Source organism: Sabethes cyaneus, chromosome 3, assembly GCF_943734655.1.
Source record: "Sabethes cyaneus chromosome 3, idSabCyanKW18_F2, whole genome shotgun sequence".
NCBI lineage: Eukaryota > Metazoa > Arthropoda > Insecta > Diptera > Culicidae > Sabethes > Sabethes cyaneus.
In genome coordinates, this window is record NC_071355.1 from 59,307,217 (window position 1) to 59,328,326 (window position 21,110).

Here is a 21,110-nt window from a genome sequence, read left to right on the forward strand (position 1 = left end):
CATGCCACTCGTTTCGATAGCCCGCTCGTCGGATCGCACCCTCACAAGTGGTGTTAAATAACATTTACAACTGTCTATCCTCTTGCCGTATTCCTCGGCGCGATTCAATTCAAAGGAACTCAAGGTTGTTCCCGAAGCGCGCACGTGGAAAATCATTTGTTTGAGATAAGCTTTCACCAAGCACATCAGTTTTTCCGGAAATTCGAAATATTGTCTAATATGATCTGCCATAATTGTTGGCGTATGCTGTCCTGAAATTGATGTTGTGATGTGATGTGTTGTGAGGTACTTCCGAAATTTGTGAAACATTTCACCATATTTTAGAAATGCTAACCCGTAGTAGTGCGGGCCCTTATAAAACGCGTCTAATAGTGAATTATCTTGCCATTTTTGAGAGTGCTGCTAGGAGTTGGTCCTTTCGGCGGCTTTATTATTTTTAGTTAACCGATTTCTCGCCGGATCTTTTCGAGATCGGGAGCCCGTACGCGGTTATCGTTCTCCTAGGTTAACTTCTCCTTATGTAACCGTTCGTTCACTAACTTTTAAGGACTTGCAAATATAAGTTTGGTGGCTCGTTTGTGATGGGTTTGTGTCTTTTACGAGATTGGCTCACCTTCTCATAGAACTTGCGTGTGTCATTAGTCCGGAATATTTGTTCTAATTCCTTGCGAACTCTGTGCTTCTTTTGGCGGTTTTTCCTTTTCAAGATCGTGGTCAACACATTCCACGCTCATCGATACTTGGTGAAATTCTCTGGATATCTGGAGTAGATATCTTTGTGGGGAAAAATCAGAGGGGTTGTGCACAAGACACGACCGCGTAGGTGACGTAGGACCACGTATGTCTCTTTGTAGCGATAGTAAGTTGTATCCATGTATGTAATAATACGATTCTTCATGTATACAACCTATATACGTAATGTTTATCAAAGTAGTAACATTGTATAGGTTCAATCCTCAACCGATTTTGAAGTTATATCCATGAATTGATTGAATCCATTTTATTAAAACGAAACCAAGTCAGTAACTAAACCAAACAGGAAATAAATTTTTATGATCTGTTTCTACGTTGAATAGTGATTTTCCTCAGTTAATCGGTAGACGGTACCCGAGAGTTTTCAAAGAGCTGAAAATTTTGCGCAACTTTTCTGTGGCTTACAAAAGAACACTGGTAATAAAGCATTAACAAGCTGCAGACGTTTTGGAAGTCGCAGAAAATGTCGCCCGTGACCAGAAAACTTATTACCGTCATTTGTTGGTCGTCCGCAATGGCGAAAAATTCAACTTTTCCCTCGTTGCCTGTGTTATTATGGTATTAACTGGGCAAGAAAATATAATAAACTCTTCAATCGTTGTGTGGCCCTTAAAAGGACCGATTGTTTGATTATCATAACTCCTGATTGCAATAAACTTACACTAACGCACTTAACGTAATTCTCTGTTCGGTAAATTGGAGTACCGATAACCGCTAACCAGGCAGGGCTTGTTGCAACGGACCAACCGGAAAGCCTCAGCAGCCATGCGATCAACGAAGCCGTTCGTGTATGGTTTTGAATCACGATGAAATACCACTCCAAGTGGTCAGCTGCAAGTGACGTGGGATGCTTCTTATCGTTTCGTTGTCGCGAGCAGCATATTTCCTGACAATTCCAGAACTTCAGCAGCCAGATATTCCATCACGGCAGCGAAATGAGTGCTCCAGCTCCAACACACGCTCAGTAGCCGACCGGGAACTGCAAACGTACACGAGTTGACTTTCGTCGCTACGTATTACATATTAATGTAGCATTAGTGATGGATAAATTTGTGTTACTAAAGAAAACCGCGTGAAAAACCCTAAGTTCCAAGTTTCCTAGCTTTCATCAATTACCGAAAACCGTTCTTTGAAGAACGAACAAATTCTTATATGAAGATGCAAAAGCATAGGTTCATTATTTTCAATTTTTCAATAGTTCACCATCAAGAATCCATATTTTTCTTCATTTGGGTCAATTTTAGAAGATTTTCCGATCGATTGGTGAAAGAATATTGAAAATCGATCGGAAAACCGCTGAGCTACTAGCGCTCAAAACCTATCATTTTTCGTGACGCTCGCATTTTTCGATTTTTTGGAATGACACCCTATCTCAAAACTTGCCGTAAGACGTAGTCCTACGTCAAAATTGCTTCTGATCACCAGGGCTCAGGGCGCTGCAAGAATGATGCATCGTTGGCAGTTATTGGTTGTGCCAGTGTGCAGGTTATCGGTTCGGTCACTGGTCTATACATCGCTTCCCTGCCGATCTGGGTATTTCATATCCCCGATGACGATCTTGATGTCCCGTGGCGAACAACTGTCGTACGTTAGCTCCAGCTGCGCATAGGACGCTGTAGTCGTGGGGTATACCTTAATGTGGACAGTGCACGTCTATGATTGTGCAATTGAATGGCTGAATGGGAAAACCATTTTTGCAGAATGATTGCCCCGCATTCTAGTAACAAAGTATCCATCCAGCTTTAACCACTTTCTGAATACTGGGCTTGCCGCAGAGACGCGCGACTACGTGGTCCATTTTTCGCCACCATACACCGTTCGCTTGCACGTCGCCAAAGATGGTTCTTAGCACCCGCTGTGCGAAAACTCCGTGTGCTCGTAGGTCCTCTTCTAGCAGTGTCCACGTTTCGTACTCGTAGAGGACAACCGGTCTAACCATCGTTTAATACAATGTGCCCTTTGTAAGGGGGCTCAGGTTGTTCGACCGCAAGTGTTTGTAGAGTCCGTAGTAGGCGCGACTTCGGCCAATAATACACCTTTTATTCCCACGACTGATATTGTTGTTCTCTGTAGCCGGTGAGCCAAGGTATACGAACTCGTCAACTACAACGGTCGATTATCATGGCACTGCCTAAGCGGGCCATATCGCACTCGGTTCCGTCCGCCAGCATACACTTTCTTTTAATCGTATTTATCTTCAACCCAATCTTTTCTGCTTCGCGTTTTAGTCAGGTGTACTTATCTTAACTGGATTTATTGAGAATCGTGCCCACATTTTGATCGCCGCTGGTCTTATAACCCCTTCAGGCGCAATGTTGACTAGCAAGCAGAAAAGACCATCTCCTTGTCGAAGTCCCTTCCGAGATTCTAATGAGTCCGGAGATTCTCGCATAGCAATGGATTCCATGCATCGTACACTATCATATGCGGTTTACACTATCATATGCGGCTTTGAAATCAACGAACAGGTGATGCGTGGGGACTCGGAATTCGCGACACTTTCAGAGGATCTGCTGCAGCGTGGAGATTTGGTCCGTTGTAGACCGACTCTCCATGAAGCTGGCCTGATAACTTCCCACGAATCTATTGGCTATTGGCGAGGGAAGATGACTTGGGAAAGCACTTTGAGCGGTAGTTCTCATAATCCAGTTTATCGCCTTTCTTGTAGATAGGGCGAATAACCCTGTCTTTCCACTCCTCTGGTAATTGTTCCGTATCCCAAACCTTGACAATCAATTGCTGCAAACAACAGGCCAACTTGTCCGCGCCCCTTTTATGAGGTTCACTTCAATATCATCCTTTCCTGTTGCTTAGTTGTTCTTCAGCCGCTGGATGGCTTCTTTAACTTCTGCTGCATCAATGCACTCACTTCCTCCACACTCACCGTCTTCCATCTGTATGCCGTTCAGGCGTTCATCGTAGTGCTGCTTCCACTTTTCGATCATCGCACGGTCATTAGCCAAAATCCCTCTATCTCTTTCTCTGTACGTTTCGGCATGTGGCAACAATGCTTTTACGAGATTCGTTGAATCTTTGATAGAATTTCCGTGAGTCGTAAAAGTGCTACAGCTACTCGCGTTTTTCGCATTTCTTCTCCTACTGGTGGCGTTTCTTCTCCTGAAAGAGCCAGGTCTGCTGTCTCTGCTTCTGTTTGTATCGCTCCATAATGTGACGGGTGGTTTTATGCAGCATTTGTACCCGCACTTAGAGATGCCAATACCGGGGGATATTTTGAAAACCGGTTTTTCGGTATTGATAAATGCAATACCGGTAAAACCGGTAAAAACCGGTAAAAGTTAACATTTGAAAACTGCATTTAAAAATTGTATGATTTGAAGAGGATCTTTCCATAATCAATGGTACTCAATTTTTTGGCATAACTAATTGAACTAGTTCATTAAAATAATAATATTTAACAACGCGAAGAGAATTTACCGTGTCATCTTTTAAACGAGAACAAATTTTAATGAAAATCTTCCGGAGGCAGAGAATCTTCATTCGGTGTCCACAGATTAAGAAAGAACAATTCCTAGCGATAAATTAGAAAAGTGGCTAGGAAAACCCTTGTTCAAGAGTTTATTTTAATAAGCTTCTTAGATACTGACATTTATGATAAATTATAACTGAAAGTTCTGTTGATTTGGTTCCTCTGCCTGCTCCGTTTCAGAATTTAAAAAATAATAATAATAAAACCTTGCCGAATTTTATTATCAAAACATCCTTGAAGCCTTGAAGAATATTTCAAAGTCATCACGAATAGTGCGGCTAATTATAAAACGAATAAATTTAAATATACGAGCTCTTTCTGAAATTTTACCGCTACAGTAACTCGAACAGCAGTTGTGCGGTACCTGAAAGGTGTTCCGAGAGTAGTTTTAGAGTTCGTAGTTCGTAAAGATTGAAAATTTTCCGGTACAGCAATTCGACAACAACAGACTGGTTCTAGCACTGCGACAAAATCTTCTTTCTTCATGAATTCCTCATCCCTTAAGTAAAGCATATCGTTGCTTCTTAGATCTGATAGAAAAGATCGAAGCGATGATTGAAGCCCGCAGGATTGTCTCAGCCCTGCCAACAGGTTATTCTAACTAAACATAAAGTTATTTCTATTCCAGTTTGTACTAGCAACCGAAGGACTTTCTTTTCCGTGTTGTGTTCTGATATTTCTCTAGAGTTAACAGAGTATTTTCACTGAATATTTTCTGAACAGCTTCACTGATATCGCACATTTCTTCTATTGCGCAATATTCTTAATTATTTGGCGCATAAAAATAAGAAATCGGACCTACTTTGCCCTTCGCAAAACGCTACGATCCAGAAGCATACGCCGTCGTACGAAGCAGACAATGTACAAAACTCTTATTTAACCGATAGTTCTTTACGAACTTGAAGCTGTGACATCGCTCACGGTGGAAATACGCGCCCTTGTCGTGTTTGACCGGAAGATGCTGCAGATGAGATTTGGTGGAGTACAAACTGAAAGCAAAGAGTAGCAGAGGCGTATGGCATTGCTCGGGGAGATTCATCATACAGCTGGCGAAAGTCGGTAGGCTACGGTGGGGTGGACACGTCGAAGACGCCGGAAGACAGTGCAACAGAAACAGTTCTCTTCAACGACCCCATCGGCACCAGGAACAGAGGGGCTCAACGCGCAAGATAGCTCAATCAAATTTGCGACTTCTAAGACAAATGGGAAATTGGCGACGAGTAGCCCATAGAGTGGAACGAGTTGAATGGAGACGACTGCTTGAAAAACACGAGGCACTCCGGTGCTATGCTGGCAGCGGTGAGGTATTTCGGGATGTTCCCTTTGGAAGAACTACATACTTGAGTTATTATTTGTAGAAGCATGCAACTAAGTTTACCCTATGCTTCAAATGTTTTACCAGCGATTCAGGCTTCTTGAGTTGTTATTTGATCATGCAACAAAATACCGAAAATACCGGTTTTTGATCGTATAAAAACCGGTAACTCGGTATTGGAAAATAGCCCGGTAATACCGGTAAAACCGGTTTCGATAAAACCGGTATAGCATCCCTACCCGCACTGCGTTCTTCTCATCCAATATCTGCTGTCACTCTCGTCAAAACATTCGTCACGTCGAATCGGTGCCACACGGCCTAGGACGTTCTCGGCTACACTGTTAATGGTTGTTTTCACGGCACTCCAACAGTCTTCAAGGAGGGCTTCCAGCTCACCAATTGGGGCTAACCAACCACTGCACAATGGGCAAAAACGAGCCCGTAATCCCAAGAATTATAAGCCGCTGATTTGGAATCTTACAAGATACCTATTCTTATGTAAAAAAAAAATGCAGGAAATCGATTGGTGATGGTTTCATTCTGCGCAGACTTCGGGCGTTTTGCCCTATTTTACCCAAAAATCATGTTGAAAGCTGATTAAACAGTATAAAAACTTATTTGCCGCCCGTGAAACGAACCCAGATAGCTTCCAAATTTTGTCAAAACATCAGAAGAATCAAATTCCATCCATTCCATACTGTGCGAAATGCAGGTATAGTCCATTTTGCCCAATTCACCCCTAAATACATAGTAAAACCTAACTAGAGCGTTTAAAACTAATTCAAAGACAGGGGAATGACCTCGAATAGTACCAATTTACTAGAAAGACATCAGGAGAGTTGATTGTCATCGATTTAGTACAGTGATGAATTCACAATCGGTTCGTTTTGCCTGATTCTCTCCTAGATCTACAAAAACACGTTCATTTGCTATTGCATAAAAAAGTCGTAATTTTTCAACGACGATGTCTTTGAAGAAGCTTATCAATAAAATACAGCAAATCTTTTCAAACTATCAAAGTGATTTTATATTCATTTATCAGGGTGATACAAACTTTTGGTTTTTTTGAATACGTCCAAAAATTTTTTTTTCTTCAGAAAATTTATAGAACACACTAAAATGAGCAGGTTTGCTGAATATAGTAACTATCTACATATATTTTGCTAGTTGCGAGATATCATGATTTATTTAAAAAGTACACCTAAAAATCAATTCTGCTCAATAAATCTGCATCCAATTATTCCAAACAAAGTTATTCAGTATGATAAACTACACATTTTTTTGAGGACTGTGTTTACCTTTGAGTTAGTTTTAATCGCTTTAATTAGGTTATCTATGTATATGGGGGTGATTTGAGCAAAATGGACTATTCTTGCATTTCGCACAGTATAGAATGGATGAAATTTGATTCTTCTAATGTTTTGACAAAATTTGGAAGCTATTTGAGTTCGTTTCACGGGTGTCAAATAAGTTTTTATACTGTTTAATTAGCTTTTAACATGATTTTTGGGTAAAATAGGGCAAAATGGACCCCTTCCTGAAGTCTGTGCAGGATAAAACCATCACCAATCGATTTCCTGCATTTTTTTACATAAGAATAGGTATCTTGTAAGATTCCAAACCTGCGGCTTCTAATTCTTGGGATTCCGAGCTAGTTTTTGCCCATTGTGCACTGGTTGAAAGCCCCAATAAAAAAAGAAAAAAAAAATCCCGGTCACCCTTTTCCGGCAGCATGACTTCGAGAGATAAGGCGTAGCTACGTCCGGTGCTCCAGTCGTGTTCAGGGATGGAAGTTCAGTGATTTTGATAAAATCTGTGAGTTATCGCTACACGCACAGATCACCATCCGTACAGATCATGACAAACAGTGAATCTTTAGCGTTGATCACAAGATTTTGCTGTCTAAACAGTCTCAGCAGTCGATCACAGAGTTACATCTTACCTAGCTGCGAGAAAAAAGGTCACACATGTTGTTTGTATCGTCATACGATGCACACAACCAATCGTCTGTATCTGTTATATTTCTCAACGCAATCATGCAATGAACATGATCTGACATGAGGTTTATCATAATCTGTGCGGATCACGACAAAGTGTTTGTCACTTACAAGTAGTGATATCAATGAATCTGAATCTGATCGCTCATATGATCTATAATTTTTCCATCCCTGGTCGTGTTAGATTATACCCTGGCGGGCGCTGCTATCGTATGTTGTTCACAACAGATAGCTTTTGACGTATCCTTACCATCACTAGGTAGCGGTCCGAATCAATCAATTAGCGCTCTGATAGGTTCTGGCGTCGATAATGTCTGAAAAGCGGCGACCATCTAGAACTCGGCCGAATTGTGATTCCGTCTGCTTGGGTCATCTCTAGGTGTACCGATGGTGGAGGTTACGTTGAAAAAAGATACTAAAGAAAGTCGATAAGTCTTAGGCCGTTTTCGTTCGTTTGCGAGTGTGGCTGAACCTTCAAATCACCGGTTTAAATTTTCCTTCCTGACCAACCTGAGCATTTTTTTTCCTGTGTGGACTCATCACTGCGACCAGTATAGTTGATCCATTGTGATATCGCCCGGGTGTTTGCTGTATAACCTGCACTGCATTTCTTTTTGCTATCGCTATTGAATGAGCGAAATGCTTATTAAATTTTATGCATGCTTGTGTGTATTGGGGTTTACCCTGCCTTCGAAGCTTGATCTACTTTACCCACTTATTCCTCACTACCAGTAATATCTTATATTATAGCCGTCCCTGGCGAGAACTCATTCGTTCCTCTGACCAGTACACTTTACTATAGGAGGGACCTTTGCACTGTCAAGAGGCTTCAGTGGGTAAGTTTAGAATTCAGCATGAAGGAAGGATAAATGAGGGGCCTGAGAATAAACCCATGCTAAAGTCACTTGACATCGAATGGCTTGATTCTACTAAGATTCGAACCCACGACCACTCGCTTGTCAAAGCAGACTCGATAACCTTGCGGTTACGGAGCCCCCCTAACCTGTCTTGGGTAGCGGTCGTATTTGCACTTCTGTGCACGTTAATTATGTTAATATTAAAGAATCGGCCCTCAATCCTTAAGATGCACGTCCGGCGGATGGTCAGTCATCACCTGATAACCTGCTTCAGCATTTCGCCTACCACTATAAAAGCTGTGCTCAGTTCGTGTGTATTGTGGCAACCCTGGTAGCCGGCGTGACCAACCCTATACGTATGTACCATCGCATTGTTCCTTTCCAGTATACCTCCTGCAGAAAGCACGTGGTTTCTTCCGAGTTCCTAATTTTCAATCGTTAGTCCGTTTTCGTCGCCTGGGTCTTTGCCGGTTGTGCCGGTCCGAGTTAATGTTTTACGTCGTTCGTTGCTTTGGTTTGTTTGTTGTGTTGGCCTCTAAGGTCAGATTTTATAAAAAAAAGCTCCGCAACCAAGCTCAAAGTATCGTCGGAAGACCAACGCTAAGCTAAGCTAAGAGCCCTCCTTTCCTGTCAACATACCTCGGATCAAACGCTGTCGTGAGCCGCTCCCAGGGATGGTTCAATCGCTTTGACTTAATTTAGATTTATTTGACAGTACCATCTCAGCCAAGCAAAATTTGACAAAGTAGCGTATGGGACATTTATAGAACTAGTTATTATCTACAATTTTGCTGAATAAAGTTTTGCTGCATCTTTTGTATTTATGGTGCTGCAATGCTAGTACCTCTTTAGTAACTAAGTGAACGTCCATTTAACCACTAATGTGTTACTAGCATTGTAACGCGGTAACTACAAAAGATACAGAAAAACTTGATTCAGCAAATTTGTAGATAATAACTAGCTCTACTAATGTTCCATACATGACTTTGTCACATTTTGCTCGGTTGAGACGGTACTGTCAAATGAATCAAAATGGAGTCAACGTGATCGAACCATCCCTGGCCGCTCCAAGCCTACAGTACAATAGCCGCCTCTGACATGGAGTCATACGCTCAAAGCTGACAAGGCCGCGTTGCTACATTCAGTATTCACATGAGTGCCTTCTTCTTGTCGTCGGTATACGACCTTAGTTTCTCGTGGGGTTGGTTACCCGATCTTCGCTAAGATTGCTCGTATTGCGGCTGGTTCTATGAGGAGTGGTATAGAACAACTGGTTGTACTGGAAATTGTACCCAACAAGGAAAGAAAATCGGGTCCATTTTATACCTGAATCGTCGAAAGTCTTGCTGTCTGCCATGTTCTTCAAGCTCGCCTGCATTTATTTGTTGAAAGGTGTGAATTTTTGAGGACGATCAGAGTGCGACTCACTTTGTGTATCTCTTTCATGTACAGCAGTATTCCGGACCTTGGACCCACTTCTGTTTACATTGCTTTTCAGCGTTGTGACAGCTTTGTTGGAAATTAGATGCAAGCTCGTTTATTCAAATATCTTTCAACTGTATGCAATAATTTGCTCGATCGAAAATTACCACGGTCTTCGCGGTCACGGTTTACCGCAAAATAAGTAGACTGGTTCCATGGCAATAAACTCATCATGATTCCAAAGTGACATATAGTGATGTTCTGCTGCTCTATGAATCCAGTTCTAAACAATTATCCCATTCGCAGACTAACATCCTGTAACAGATCTTGGCGTTTGATTGGAAGATTTGAAGTTGAACTTCAACCTTCCCTACTCTTCGATCATTAGTTCAAGAGAAAAAATCAATACATTTTTTCACTACGAGAGCAGTAAAATAATTATAAAGATCTTGCGATCTTTGCGATGCGTCTTCCCGATAACTTATCACTACCCAGGTAACCAATAAGCATTATCAATGCCATTCAAATGCAAACCAATAAGCATTCAAGTCACCTTAAATGCCACTTAAAAGCTATTACGCTTCATTTGCATTTGTACTTAACTGAACAGCTCCATTTAACTAATTTTCCACAGATTTTTCATGTTCCTGAAAATATGCTTTAAAATCCTCCAACTAACGAAGGTCAAAGCCGCGCACAAACCGAAACAAACAGTTGGCCGTGTTGCCAAAATCTGATCGGTGATTTTCCACTCATCATTTTGCATTATAAATGTATTTTTAAGATATTCGTTAGAACGTTGCTGTCACGCTTCAGACACGAAAATGATGTATACAAATATTTTTTATCCATGTACCAACGGCTACTCAGTAAGCTCAGCCATTTTGTCTTATTTTACATATTCAGATTTCCTATCCCTTCCCACTACTATTTCAACAAATCGGTAGACCCAAGACGTAAAATGCAAATTAACGTGCATTTTCCTGAATTTGGGATCTGCTGTAAGGAAGGTCTCATTCTTAGAATTAGACCGTCCGTCGCCGGTCGGTGTTGTCCTTATGTCCCTACAGCAGCGCGGCTGAGAAGAATCACAATGTATGGCATCGATCACTTTCATCAAGCCATCGCGTCGGCAGACTTGCGTTGTTTTTGTGTTTATTCGACGTGTGTTGGAATAAATGGTGCAAATTTAGCGTTGCTTGTTTTACACTCTCAAATGGTCGAGAGGGCAATCCGCTGCTTTTCTCCTTCTAATTGCGGTTTTCTTAAACAAACACAACAATTGCGAGTCTGGACCAGAACGGACTCTTATTAGGACTAATAGCATCATTATAATGGAAAAATATGTCATTTTCGTTATTTTAATGTTTCCCGTTCCATTTTCACGCCAGTCACAGAACACGACAAACACAGTTTCACAGAGTGTTTTGTAATTGTTCAGTAGCACATAAATTTGTCTACCGTGCTCGGGAAATTTTCTCACAGACTTATTTATTTTATTGCTCAATAAACCAATTTACATTGTTCAAACAAATCAACGGTTTTTCTTTTATCCTGAATAGGTTCATCTGTATAATTCGAATCCTTCCCCTATCCGCTTTCGCAGTTAGCAAAGAAACAAACAACAATAACTCTCTCCGCAATAAACCCGGTGTGTGTGTGTGGTTGGCAACTCTAGCCCACGCATTCTCGCAATCATAGAACTGACTGTACTTGGAGCACCCATCCTTTTGCTTCTATTTTAGGCTGATAATAAATAAAATAGGAAAAGCGCCAAAAAAACATATCGCTACGCTAGCCCCGTGGGCTACAATACAAACTTCAAAGGATTTTATAACCAGTAAATTTTGCAATTCCGGCTCACGCTACTATTCTACTACCTCACTGCACGCCACCTACGAGCCAAAACTGGAGGAATTCGTTGACCTTTCAGTTCCGGTTCCCTCTGTGCCGAGTGGGCATTATTGCTACTTGGAATCGTGAAAATTGGGAAAGTTTTTTCATATCACCGGAAAGCCCGGTTGATAGTAAATATTTGCCCCGTCTCGAATGTTTCGCTGTTCATTTTACATTTCCCAACGCGAGGCGTGCCTGCCAGTTACGCCTTCAGGGAAAAACAAATCGGCTCTGCATCAACCGAACCGGGGTCGGAGCGATCAAATGGGGCAAACAATCTATAAACAACAGATAAGGCTTATTTTGGAATGCGCTGTTGACTGGGAAACTAATATTGGCAAATATTGCTGGTCAGTCACTCACTAGGGCGCTATCGTTGATGTGCAATTTCCAATCTATCAAAGTACGAACGGTTTTAGTCAGCAGTTTTTGCCTAACCACGATTCTACTTGGAAAACTATTAAATGTTTGTTTCGCGACCAAGTTTTCAAAAAATAAAGCTTCATCTTATAGTTCAGTATTTTACCAAAGAGGCAACCCATCAAAATCAGCGTTGGGTTACAGTTCTACAGTCATATCTACTATATTTTGTTCTTTTATGATTCTGTTATCTGTCACCAAGTGCACATAACAAGCATACCATCATTCATCTTATATTTGCTGAACATGTCCGGCTTTTAACGACAGTGCTGTTTATCCGCAACAATGTATAGAGATTGATAAAGTCGGCACAATTGCCATGGGTGCCATCAATTTCCACCTCTTTTGGTCGAGGACAATTACTCCAACGCGAAAATACTTGCCGAGTAATTGAGTATTACTCGGTCTGCCATTTTCATGTGTCCATGGGAAAGGTCCAAAACACCGGTAGGAAAATGAGTGGGGCATGAATTGAACGACAGGCAGCAGTCATCATTCTTGCATCGAATTGTGACTGATGATTAAAAGATGATATATTTCGAGAGTCGAACAAAACGCAGGAAAATGTGGGCTGGCTGTGGCTAACCACCATCAAGACCGCACTTCGGTTCGATTGGATTGGAAGACGATATTGTGCGTTTGGCAAAACCAGTACAGTAGTAGTAGATTGAATTAGGCTAGAAAAAAGCAAGGTTTGATAGTAACAGGGATATATAAGTAACAGAAACAGAGTAAACAATGAAATTGTGCTCTTAGTAACCACATCACTAGACCGGACAATTTTTGATACAATGTGTGACATACAAGGAAATCTTGTGATATTTCGATTATTTTGTGCTGTGATACGTACATGTCTGAAAAAGCAGAAATGCTGTAAAATTTTCTTTCACGGAAGAATTGACAAAGAAACTACGCGTACTTGCTTAAGGTGAAACGGAACTGGCTCTAACCTGGCCAGAAAAATGGCGTCCATGTGAGGATAAGGGTGTCATCGATCCCACCATGTTGGAATTCAGTACCGTTTCACCTTAATAAAAAAAAGCAAATATGTAAGTAAGTAAGATAGAGTATATTTAAACGAATCGTTTGAACTGGTGGTTTATGAAAAAAGTGTTTTACCTTTCATATCATATTCTATTAAATAAATTCTCTTCTTGTATTTTACTGGTTTCGACTGTGAATAGTATTTGGTTTAGGTTTGTATGTTTGTATGTTGCATGTTGTCAATAAAACAAATAATTGCTAGATTTCCTTTGAAAAAGGCCGAAACCAACGGCCGAAACGTCGGATATACAACAAATATCGTTTTAAAATCATTTCGTAGACTGCAAAAGCCGTATACCTAAACCAAAAACTAAATTGTCTTCTTTATCTGTTATGACTTCTAAGATTTATTGATTTAGTGGAAGAGATAAAAAAATTAAATAACTACTTATTCGTCAAATTTTATGTAAAACTAATAAATTTCGCTAAAAGTTCATAATATCAAACACTCTCACATATAAGATGACCCCTATATTGATGGACCCCAAACAACAATGGCCGTTCTATCGAATTTCTATGCCCGTTCAGTGCTTTTGAGTCAAAAGTTTTGAGATTTATATTTCGGTCCAAAAAAAAAAACGGCCGGAAGGCCGTACCTGTTGCATTAATCATCTTTAACTCTTTTCTTTTATCTTCCTCCGTAGGTAACAATCCTGTTTGTGGGAATCCTGGTCACTGGAGTCATCGGTAATTTGATTGTGTGTTTGGTGATCATTCGTCATCCATCGATGCATACCGCTACGAACTACTATCTGTTTAGTTTGGCCGTATCGGACTTGATTCTGCTGCTGCTGGGTAAGTCAATTGATTGATTGATTGATTGTCGACGCACGCTACGTTATGTTGACAATGATTAGAGCAGAACGCAAGTTAGATAAAACTTCTCATTATTTAAAACTAAAGTCTGAGTTAGTTTAAAACTCAGTCAGTGTTGGTTGAGGTTGAACAAATCACTGAGAACACAATGTCATATCCTTTTAGAAAAAAATTATATTAAATTTCCTAAAAATATTCGTCGATACCGCAAATGTTGTTATTATTATTATTCGTATGTGGTACGAGATCATATTCGTGGCACATTCTGCACCAGACCGCATCTGATGCGCGGTTATTATATGTTATAATAACCGCGGTTATATGCGCATTCTGTATCGACGAACTCGAGCTGCAAATCATTGGAATAATGCACAAAGCATTTTTTTAAATACACCATGTTGTAGGGATTACAGAGACTATATACTACAGACGCGTCAATGCTCTCAAAATCGGTCAAATTTTGAATCAATGGGACTATCCGTTTTGATACAACATTTTGCGCTTTTTGAGTGCTTTGACGCCTATGTAGTCTATAGTCGCTGTAGTACATTCTCGTTTATAAAGTTATGCGGAACATTCAGGATTGATTTTACGAATCTAATTCGTGGTAGAAAGCAATAAAATAATTAATAATGCTCGTTTTTGTACTATAAAACATGCTTTATTATTAGTGTATCGCGGGATTGAATAGCGGGCTTAGAAATTGTCCTCCGCCAGTTCCCAAATGGTTCCAGGGATATCAGCGAATCTTTGGTTATTTGGGTTCAGGTTCAACAAGAATTGACTCGAATTATGAGCCGGTTTAAGTCGCGTATCTGCAAAACGGAACGACCTAGTGACATAATAAGTGTGCTCCATATGATTCCTGCTGGTTTTTAATTTTTCGTCTTTTCTAATGCACATCTATTCCTACCCGAAGGGTATGTCTTTATTTAAATACTGTACTCGAAAAAAGTAAAACACACAAAAACTATCTCAAAACTATAATTTTAAGTCGGCTTTTTTTCAAACTTTCAGGGAATAAACTACAGCATTCTATTTTACTGCTTCATCGGATTTCTTGTCTATAACTGAGCGTTCATGCCGTGCCATTCATTGGTACCATTAATTACGGAGGGATTGTTTTGATGCCTGCTTTTACCACTGTTTCTTCAAAACCGGCTTGTTCTCCAACGCCTTAGGTGCTTTACACAGTCTGGCCTTCATGATGGCTCAAAACTTCTTATTAGGGCGGTCGCGGCGAGTTCGGTGGTTTGGCGTTATTGATGTTAGTCTCGTCGTCTACCACGACGCATCTCGGCATCGTCAGCCACATATAGTACATCTTCCTGGCGCGGGTTTTGGCCACCGGGTTTTGTTTGTCGTTTCGGTTCAGTGCCTTGCAGACGCCTAAAAGACGTAGAGCCTTCCACGTTTCATTGTATTTTTAACAACACAGAAGGAAACATCCCAGTTAGCATTAACTCGTATAAGGCTCGTTCGCGACAAAATCTGGACACCTCAATTTTGCAATAAAACAAATCTACTAGAAGTTTAATGCATGAAACAATTTTTTATCATTTATGTGTATATCGTTAATAATTATAAAACAAATTAACAATACTAGTTTGGTCTGCATGAAAAATTGGCGAACTTTGAAGTTTACCCTTGCCATGAGGATCAGTGCAGATTTGTTGGTAACCAATTTAGCTGGGTTTGTCCAAGATTTTCGAAATTTATCTATAGTTGTTGCTTCTTGTTTGTGCTGGGACCAGGGCCGGCATCGTTGAAACAAATAAATGAAATGGACTTTCTCTTACCTTCGCTTCATACATGAAGAGACTTGCTTCATTTGTTAAACGGAACGGTTCAAGCAAGCTTCAGTTGAAGTTGGTTGCTGTTTCAATTGACGACGGTAGAAAGTCAGGTACGATTTGTCAACATTGACTAGGTCAACTTTAATATGCGTTGCATTGTAGGAAATGTTACTCAAATTCAATTGATTTGCGTTCAAAGTTGCTGACCTTCTTCTGAATATTTGATAGAAAAGTATAAATGAAAAGTTGAAATTGATAGTCATGATGAAGTGAAACCCGTTTCGCTGACGCTGACTGAAGCCAGTTTAAAACTGAAGCGGTGCTGCTTCTGTTGAAACCGAAGCTTCACTGCTTCATTGTTGAGTGACGCTATGCAATTGAAGGTGACGTTGTCGGCCCCTGGCTGGGACAGCTCTCTCTTCACCAAAACCCAATACCGCTCGATGGGGCGTAACTCTGGACAGTTAGGTGAATTCGCCTCCTTCGGTACAATATGGACTCCATGAGCATCATACCATTCCAAAACATCTTTGGCGTAGTGACAGGATGCCAAATCAGACCAAAACAGCGAGGGTACATCATGGCTGTGTAGTAACGGTAACAATCGTTTCTGCAGGCATTCTGCACGATATGTTTCCTTGTTACCCGTTCCCGTAGTGATGTAACTTTTGCTTGCACGACCACAGCTGCATATGGTCTGCCATACTAAATATTGTTTGGGGAACTTGGCTTTCTTCTTTGTCCTAAAATGCTCTGCAACGCCATTCCGTTTCATGGCAGTGTAAAAAGACATACCAGGAAGCAACTTAAAGTCTTTCTAGGACATACGTTTTATCGTCCATTATAACGCATGGAAACTTCGTTAAATATTCGCGATAAACCTTACGCGCGTGTTTTGGCCGTCGTATTTTGCTTATCATTACGGTTTGACACAGTCCTCACCTTGAAATACTTCATGTCTTGTCGTTGCTTAGAAGTGTGCACGAATGTCGGCGACATTTTTATTTTACGAGCAATGGTACGCACAGAAAGATTACGGAGGAGACCGTAATATTTGTTTTACCTTCACATCCTTGTGGTGGTTCCTCAAATTCGTTTTTGTTCCACTTCCGTTCTTCCTAGCTGTTGCCAGCGAGTATCGAACGATTTTAAAACACTGTGAACAGTGCTTGGAGGAAATCCGAGCTTTTTGGCAAGTTTTCTTAATGAGATATCCGGATTTTCATTGCGACCGGCGGCAACAATTGCTTTTCTGCTCTTCTTTCGACACCATTTTACGCTGAGCGCTTGTAATATAAACAAGTGTTATATTTTCAGAAAGAACAGACATACACACTTAAAAAAAAGTACCGAGTTCGGTAAATTATCGTAAATTTTACCGAACTCTGAGCAGCAGAACGTTCTATTTAACTATTTAACATTACATTACAAAGAAGCGGTACCATAATCACGAAATCTCACATGCTCCTAGGGTTCGCGAATGACATCGATATCATCGGTGTTAACCTTAGATCTGTGGAATAGGCGCACGCCACAGGAATACACGCATCTCAAAGAGTAAGCTGCGAGGAAAGGGGTTGTCAGAAACTCTACCAAATGAAGTATATGGTGGCTGGTAAAGAACGTGGTAGTTCTTCGGGTGTTGGATCTGCCGCAGTGGTAGATGGTAATACTTTTGAAGTAGTCGACGAATATGTTTACCTGGGTACGGTAGTGACATGTGACAACGATGTAAGCCGTGAAGCATAATGGCGGATAGCGGCTGCCAACAGGGCCTTCTACGGATTACGTAGCCTGCAACTCGCGCTCTATAAGATGCTAATTTTCCCGCTGGTGCTCTACGGCCACGAAGTGTACACGTTGAAAGAGAGTGACCGACGAGCTCTTGGTGTTTTTGAGTGTAAAATCCTGGAGATGGAGTGTGGCGTAGGCGCATGAACCACGAAATTTACCATGTGGATATTGTGATGCAATTAATACACGACAGACTACAGTGGACTGGCCACGTAGTAAAGATGTCGGATGAGAGACCATCGACAACAATATTCAGTAGATAACCCGACAGCGGTCAACGACTTCGACGCAGACCCCGTACACGTTGTATGAGCACTGTTTACGAGGATGGTAGAACAGTGGGTGTTAGGGGCGACTGGAAAGTGCCAGCCCAAGAGAAGCGTGGAAACAACTCCTAAATTCGGCCCACCGTATTATCGTCGGAAAAATAAGTAAGTAAGATCGTTCGATCCTAAATTGCCCCCGGAATGCCATTGTGTTCTATGATAGAACTTCTATCAAAATGCCGACGAAATGAATTCTGAAGATGGAAACTAAAACCTGGCTAAAAGTAAATATGGATGCCCCTCGTTTGTCAACGGCACGCCTCTTGTGGTAGGAACTATAGCAATTTGGCATAACTTTGTTTACATGTTTCTGAAGAACAGCTGGTGCAAGTTTCGTCAAAATAATCCACCACATTGTGGAGCAGTACAAAATGTAACTCGAACGACGTATCGTAAAGCGTTTGTAAAGAGAAAGTTTTGACGAAATTCAATGGATGTATTATGATGAACGATGAAACCTACGTGAAAATGGATTTCAAGCTTCGCGGTCAAAAATTTTACATTACAACTGATCGTGACGATATTTCAGGCAGGTATAAGCTCGTGTTTGCTGATGATTTCGCATAGAAGGCCTTGGTCTGGTAAGGAATATGTAGCTGTGGACTAAAGACTGAGCCTTCTAAGTCTATGTAAACAAACCACCGATAGACGTCAAAGAAGCGAGGTTATGTTCGTCCCTACAAAACTCTATAGAATTTCTATGAAGTGATTTCCCGCTCAGTGCTTTTGACGTTTAGATTTTAGTCATAGACAAATGGCGATGTACCGGGGGATCGGATTTTGCCATTCATTCGTAAACATAAGGGTAACGTTATATTCTTGCATGATTTAGCTAGCAGTCACTACTCTAAAGTACTAGAGTGGTATGTAGCTATTGATACCGATTTCGTGCCAAAAGAGATGAACCCTCCAGATTGTTCCGAGGTTCGACCCATTATACAAAGTTTTAGGCAATTGTCAAACAACGCCTTAGCCGAAACGAGGGAGAGAACAGTCAACAGTGCTAAATGAATGAGTTCAAAGTGGAAGAAACATACTGATTGAGTCACATCTTCAACTGGCAACACTCCAGTCCCGAGTTATAGATTGTGCTACCCAAGTAACAATGAAGGTTTTGTAACACTTTTATGATAGTTTTTATGACCAAACTCGAAAGGTTTCTTGGGTATGCGCCCAAATTAACATTTAGCCAGGCTTTATTTTATTGCGTCGAGTTTGTTCCACGCTGGAATAATTCGGAGCATTAATATTTTTCAAATATAAAATAAAAATATGCTGATTTCTTCGGTAATGACTCCTTAAAACAATTTTATAATTGGATGTTTAATTGTTTTAATATGAATCTATTTATTTCCAATTTCTTTTAATGCGATAACTCAACCACATGCCCGATTTACCCGAGGGAAAACCTCCCGGGGGACACTTGTTGACAAAGCTGAACCTTACCCATAATATGATTTTCCAAAATTGAGGATAGACGTTGAAACAGCTGTGATACAACGCCGCTCCGCTTCCGCTGGTGTTGTACATCTGTTTTATAATATGGGACCATTTCCCATGGCCAAGTTTGCGAGATGAGGTTAGGTTTTATTAACATAAATACTCATTCTTCTGGACAGCACCGGCATGCTGCAGACGAATGACGATTCCTTTGTTGTCTTCCGAAGTTTGTTGTTGTGGTGGGAGGGTTGTGTTGTGGTGGGAACGAACGGAACAGGAAGGAAGCCGGCAGATGTGTTGAACTTCATATTGAATTATTATTTACCTCGTTTGCGCTGTCCGGGGCTCCCGATAAAAGGACAACAGAGTCCGCTTGAGCTGACTGAATTGAAATGACAAATTTCAAAGAACGGTAAATTTGCCGTGTGGTTTGTTTGTGGGTATTATATACGGATTGGATGTCCAGCATGCCGGATGCTGCTGGTTGGGGGCAACACGAAGATGGTGTACGGCAGAAGAATGCCTTTAAATTCAACCAATATCTTTTCGGACTGTCCTTTTGGACTGGCTGGTGTGCTTTGCCGTTTGTTCATGTGTAAGTATCCTGCCTGACGATAAAATAGAACACACAATGGAACGGTTTTCTTGTCGGTGTTTTGTTGCTAACGAACGTTTCAATTTGATTGGTCTCCTCTGGGTTTTCGTTGCAGGATATTTGGTGCCTAGTTTAATGACATTTTTTATTTACATCTCTTGTACCTCTTCCACAAAAGGCTACAGTTTCAGTCTAGAAATTAACTTTCTAATTGAGGTTCGTAGAATAAATGTCAGCTATACCAATTTACTGGGATTTAACCACTCTTCAAATATCCGTTTGTATTTCTTTGCTGCAAGAAGTTCGAGTAGACTCGAACATATAATTGCTCATTTGTTAAACCAGCATCTTGAAGTCAACGCACAATCACATCATCTATCTGACTTGACGTGATGCTGTGCCATGTAAGGAAGGAATGAATGAATCGTTAAGTGGATTTGGGTTGATTCTTTTCTTTATTATTGTTTATCTGCCGTCGACATCCCGACGTCTGTGGAGGCGACTGCAGCCAGATCCCTAAATCCAACGGCCTATTGACCAGCGGTTTTCGGTTTTTTATCCTGAGGCTGTAGATATAATGGTAGGTATGGGGAGAAGATAAGTATGTGACAGTCACAATACGATTTAGTTTTCAACTGCACAGCATGAAGCCTACATTAAAAGGCAAATTGTATTCCACACGAGTGGCAAGCATCACTGAGTATTGCTCAGTCTACAATTCTACCGGTTACATTAAAATAAATTATCTACAAACCACTCGTGCAAACTTCTGTAAAGCGCACTTGAAATTAATTTTAGTACCTTGTTTACTAGGTTTTCAGATTGAACCAACCTCCATTAAAATATGCGTAAAACCAGCATTTTGATTGTGGAATAATTACTCTTTGCTCAACTAGATTCAATTGCTTCACTCAGAAAGTTGTGCACCGGTTTCGTAAAATTTGAATAGAAGCTGCAACTTCTAGTGTTGTCAGTGCAAATTCATCAAATTAAAATTTCGCACATAAATTCTCCATTATGACAGACAGCAGATCCTTCCGGTGAAAGGAAAACTTTTTTGATGTACGTACCTACTACACCGCCAAAAAAAAGGAAACATAAAGCACGAAAGCACCAGCTACCAGCACGTCATCAGGTGAGACAGGAAGAGCG

The 21,110-nt window shown here is 40.8% G+C and overlaps 1 protein-coding gene across 1 annotated transcript in view; it reads left to right on the forward strand.

The window, feature by feature from the left end:
- The window catches only part of LOC128740087 (neuropeptides capa receptor), a 115,992-nt gene that overhangs the window by 6,585 nt on the left and 88,297 nt on the right, over window positions 1-21,110 (forward strand). The window contains exon 2 of the mRNA XM_053835599.1: window positions 13,836-13,986. Within this exon, the coding sequence (XP_053691574.1) occupies window positions 13,836-13,986 (151 nt within the window). The remainder of the gene's footprint in view (window positions 1-13,835; window positions 13,987-21,110) is intronic.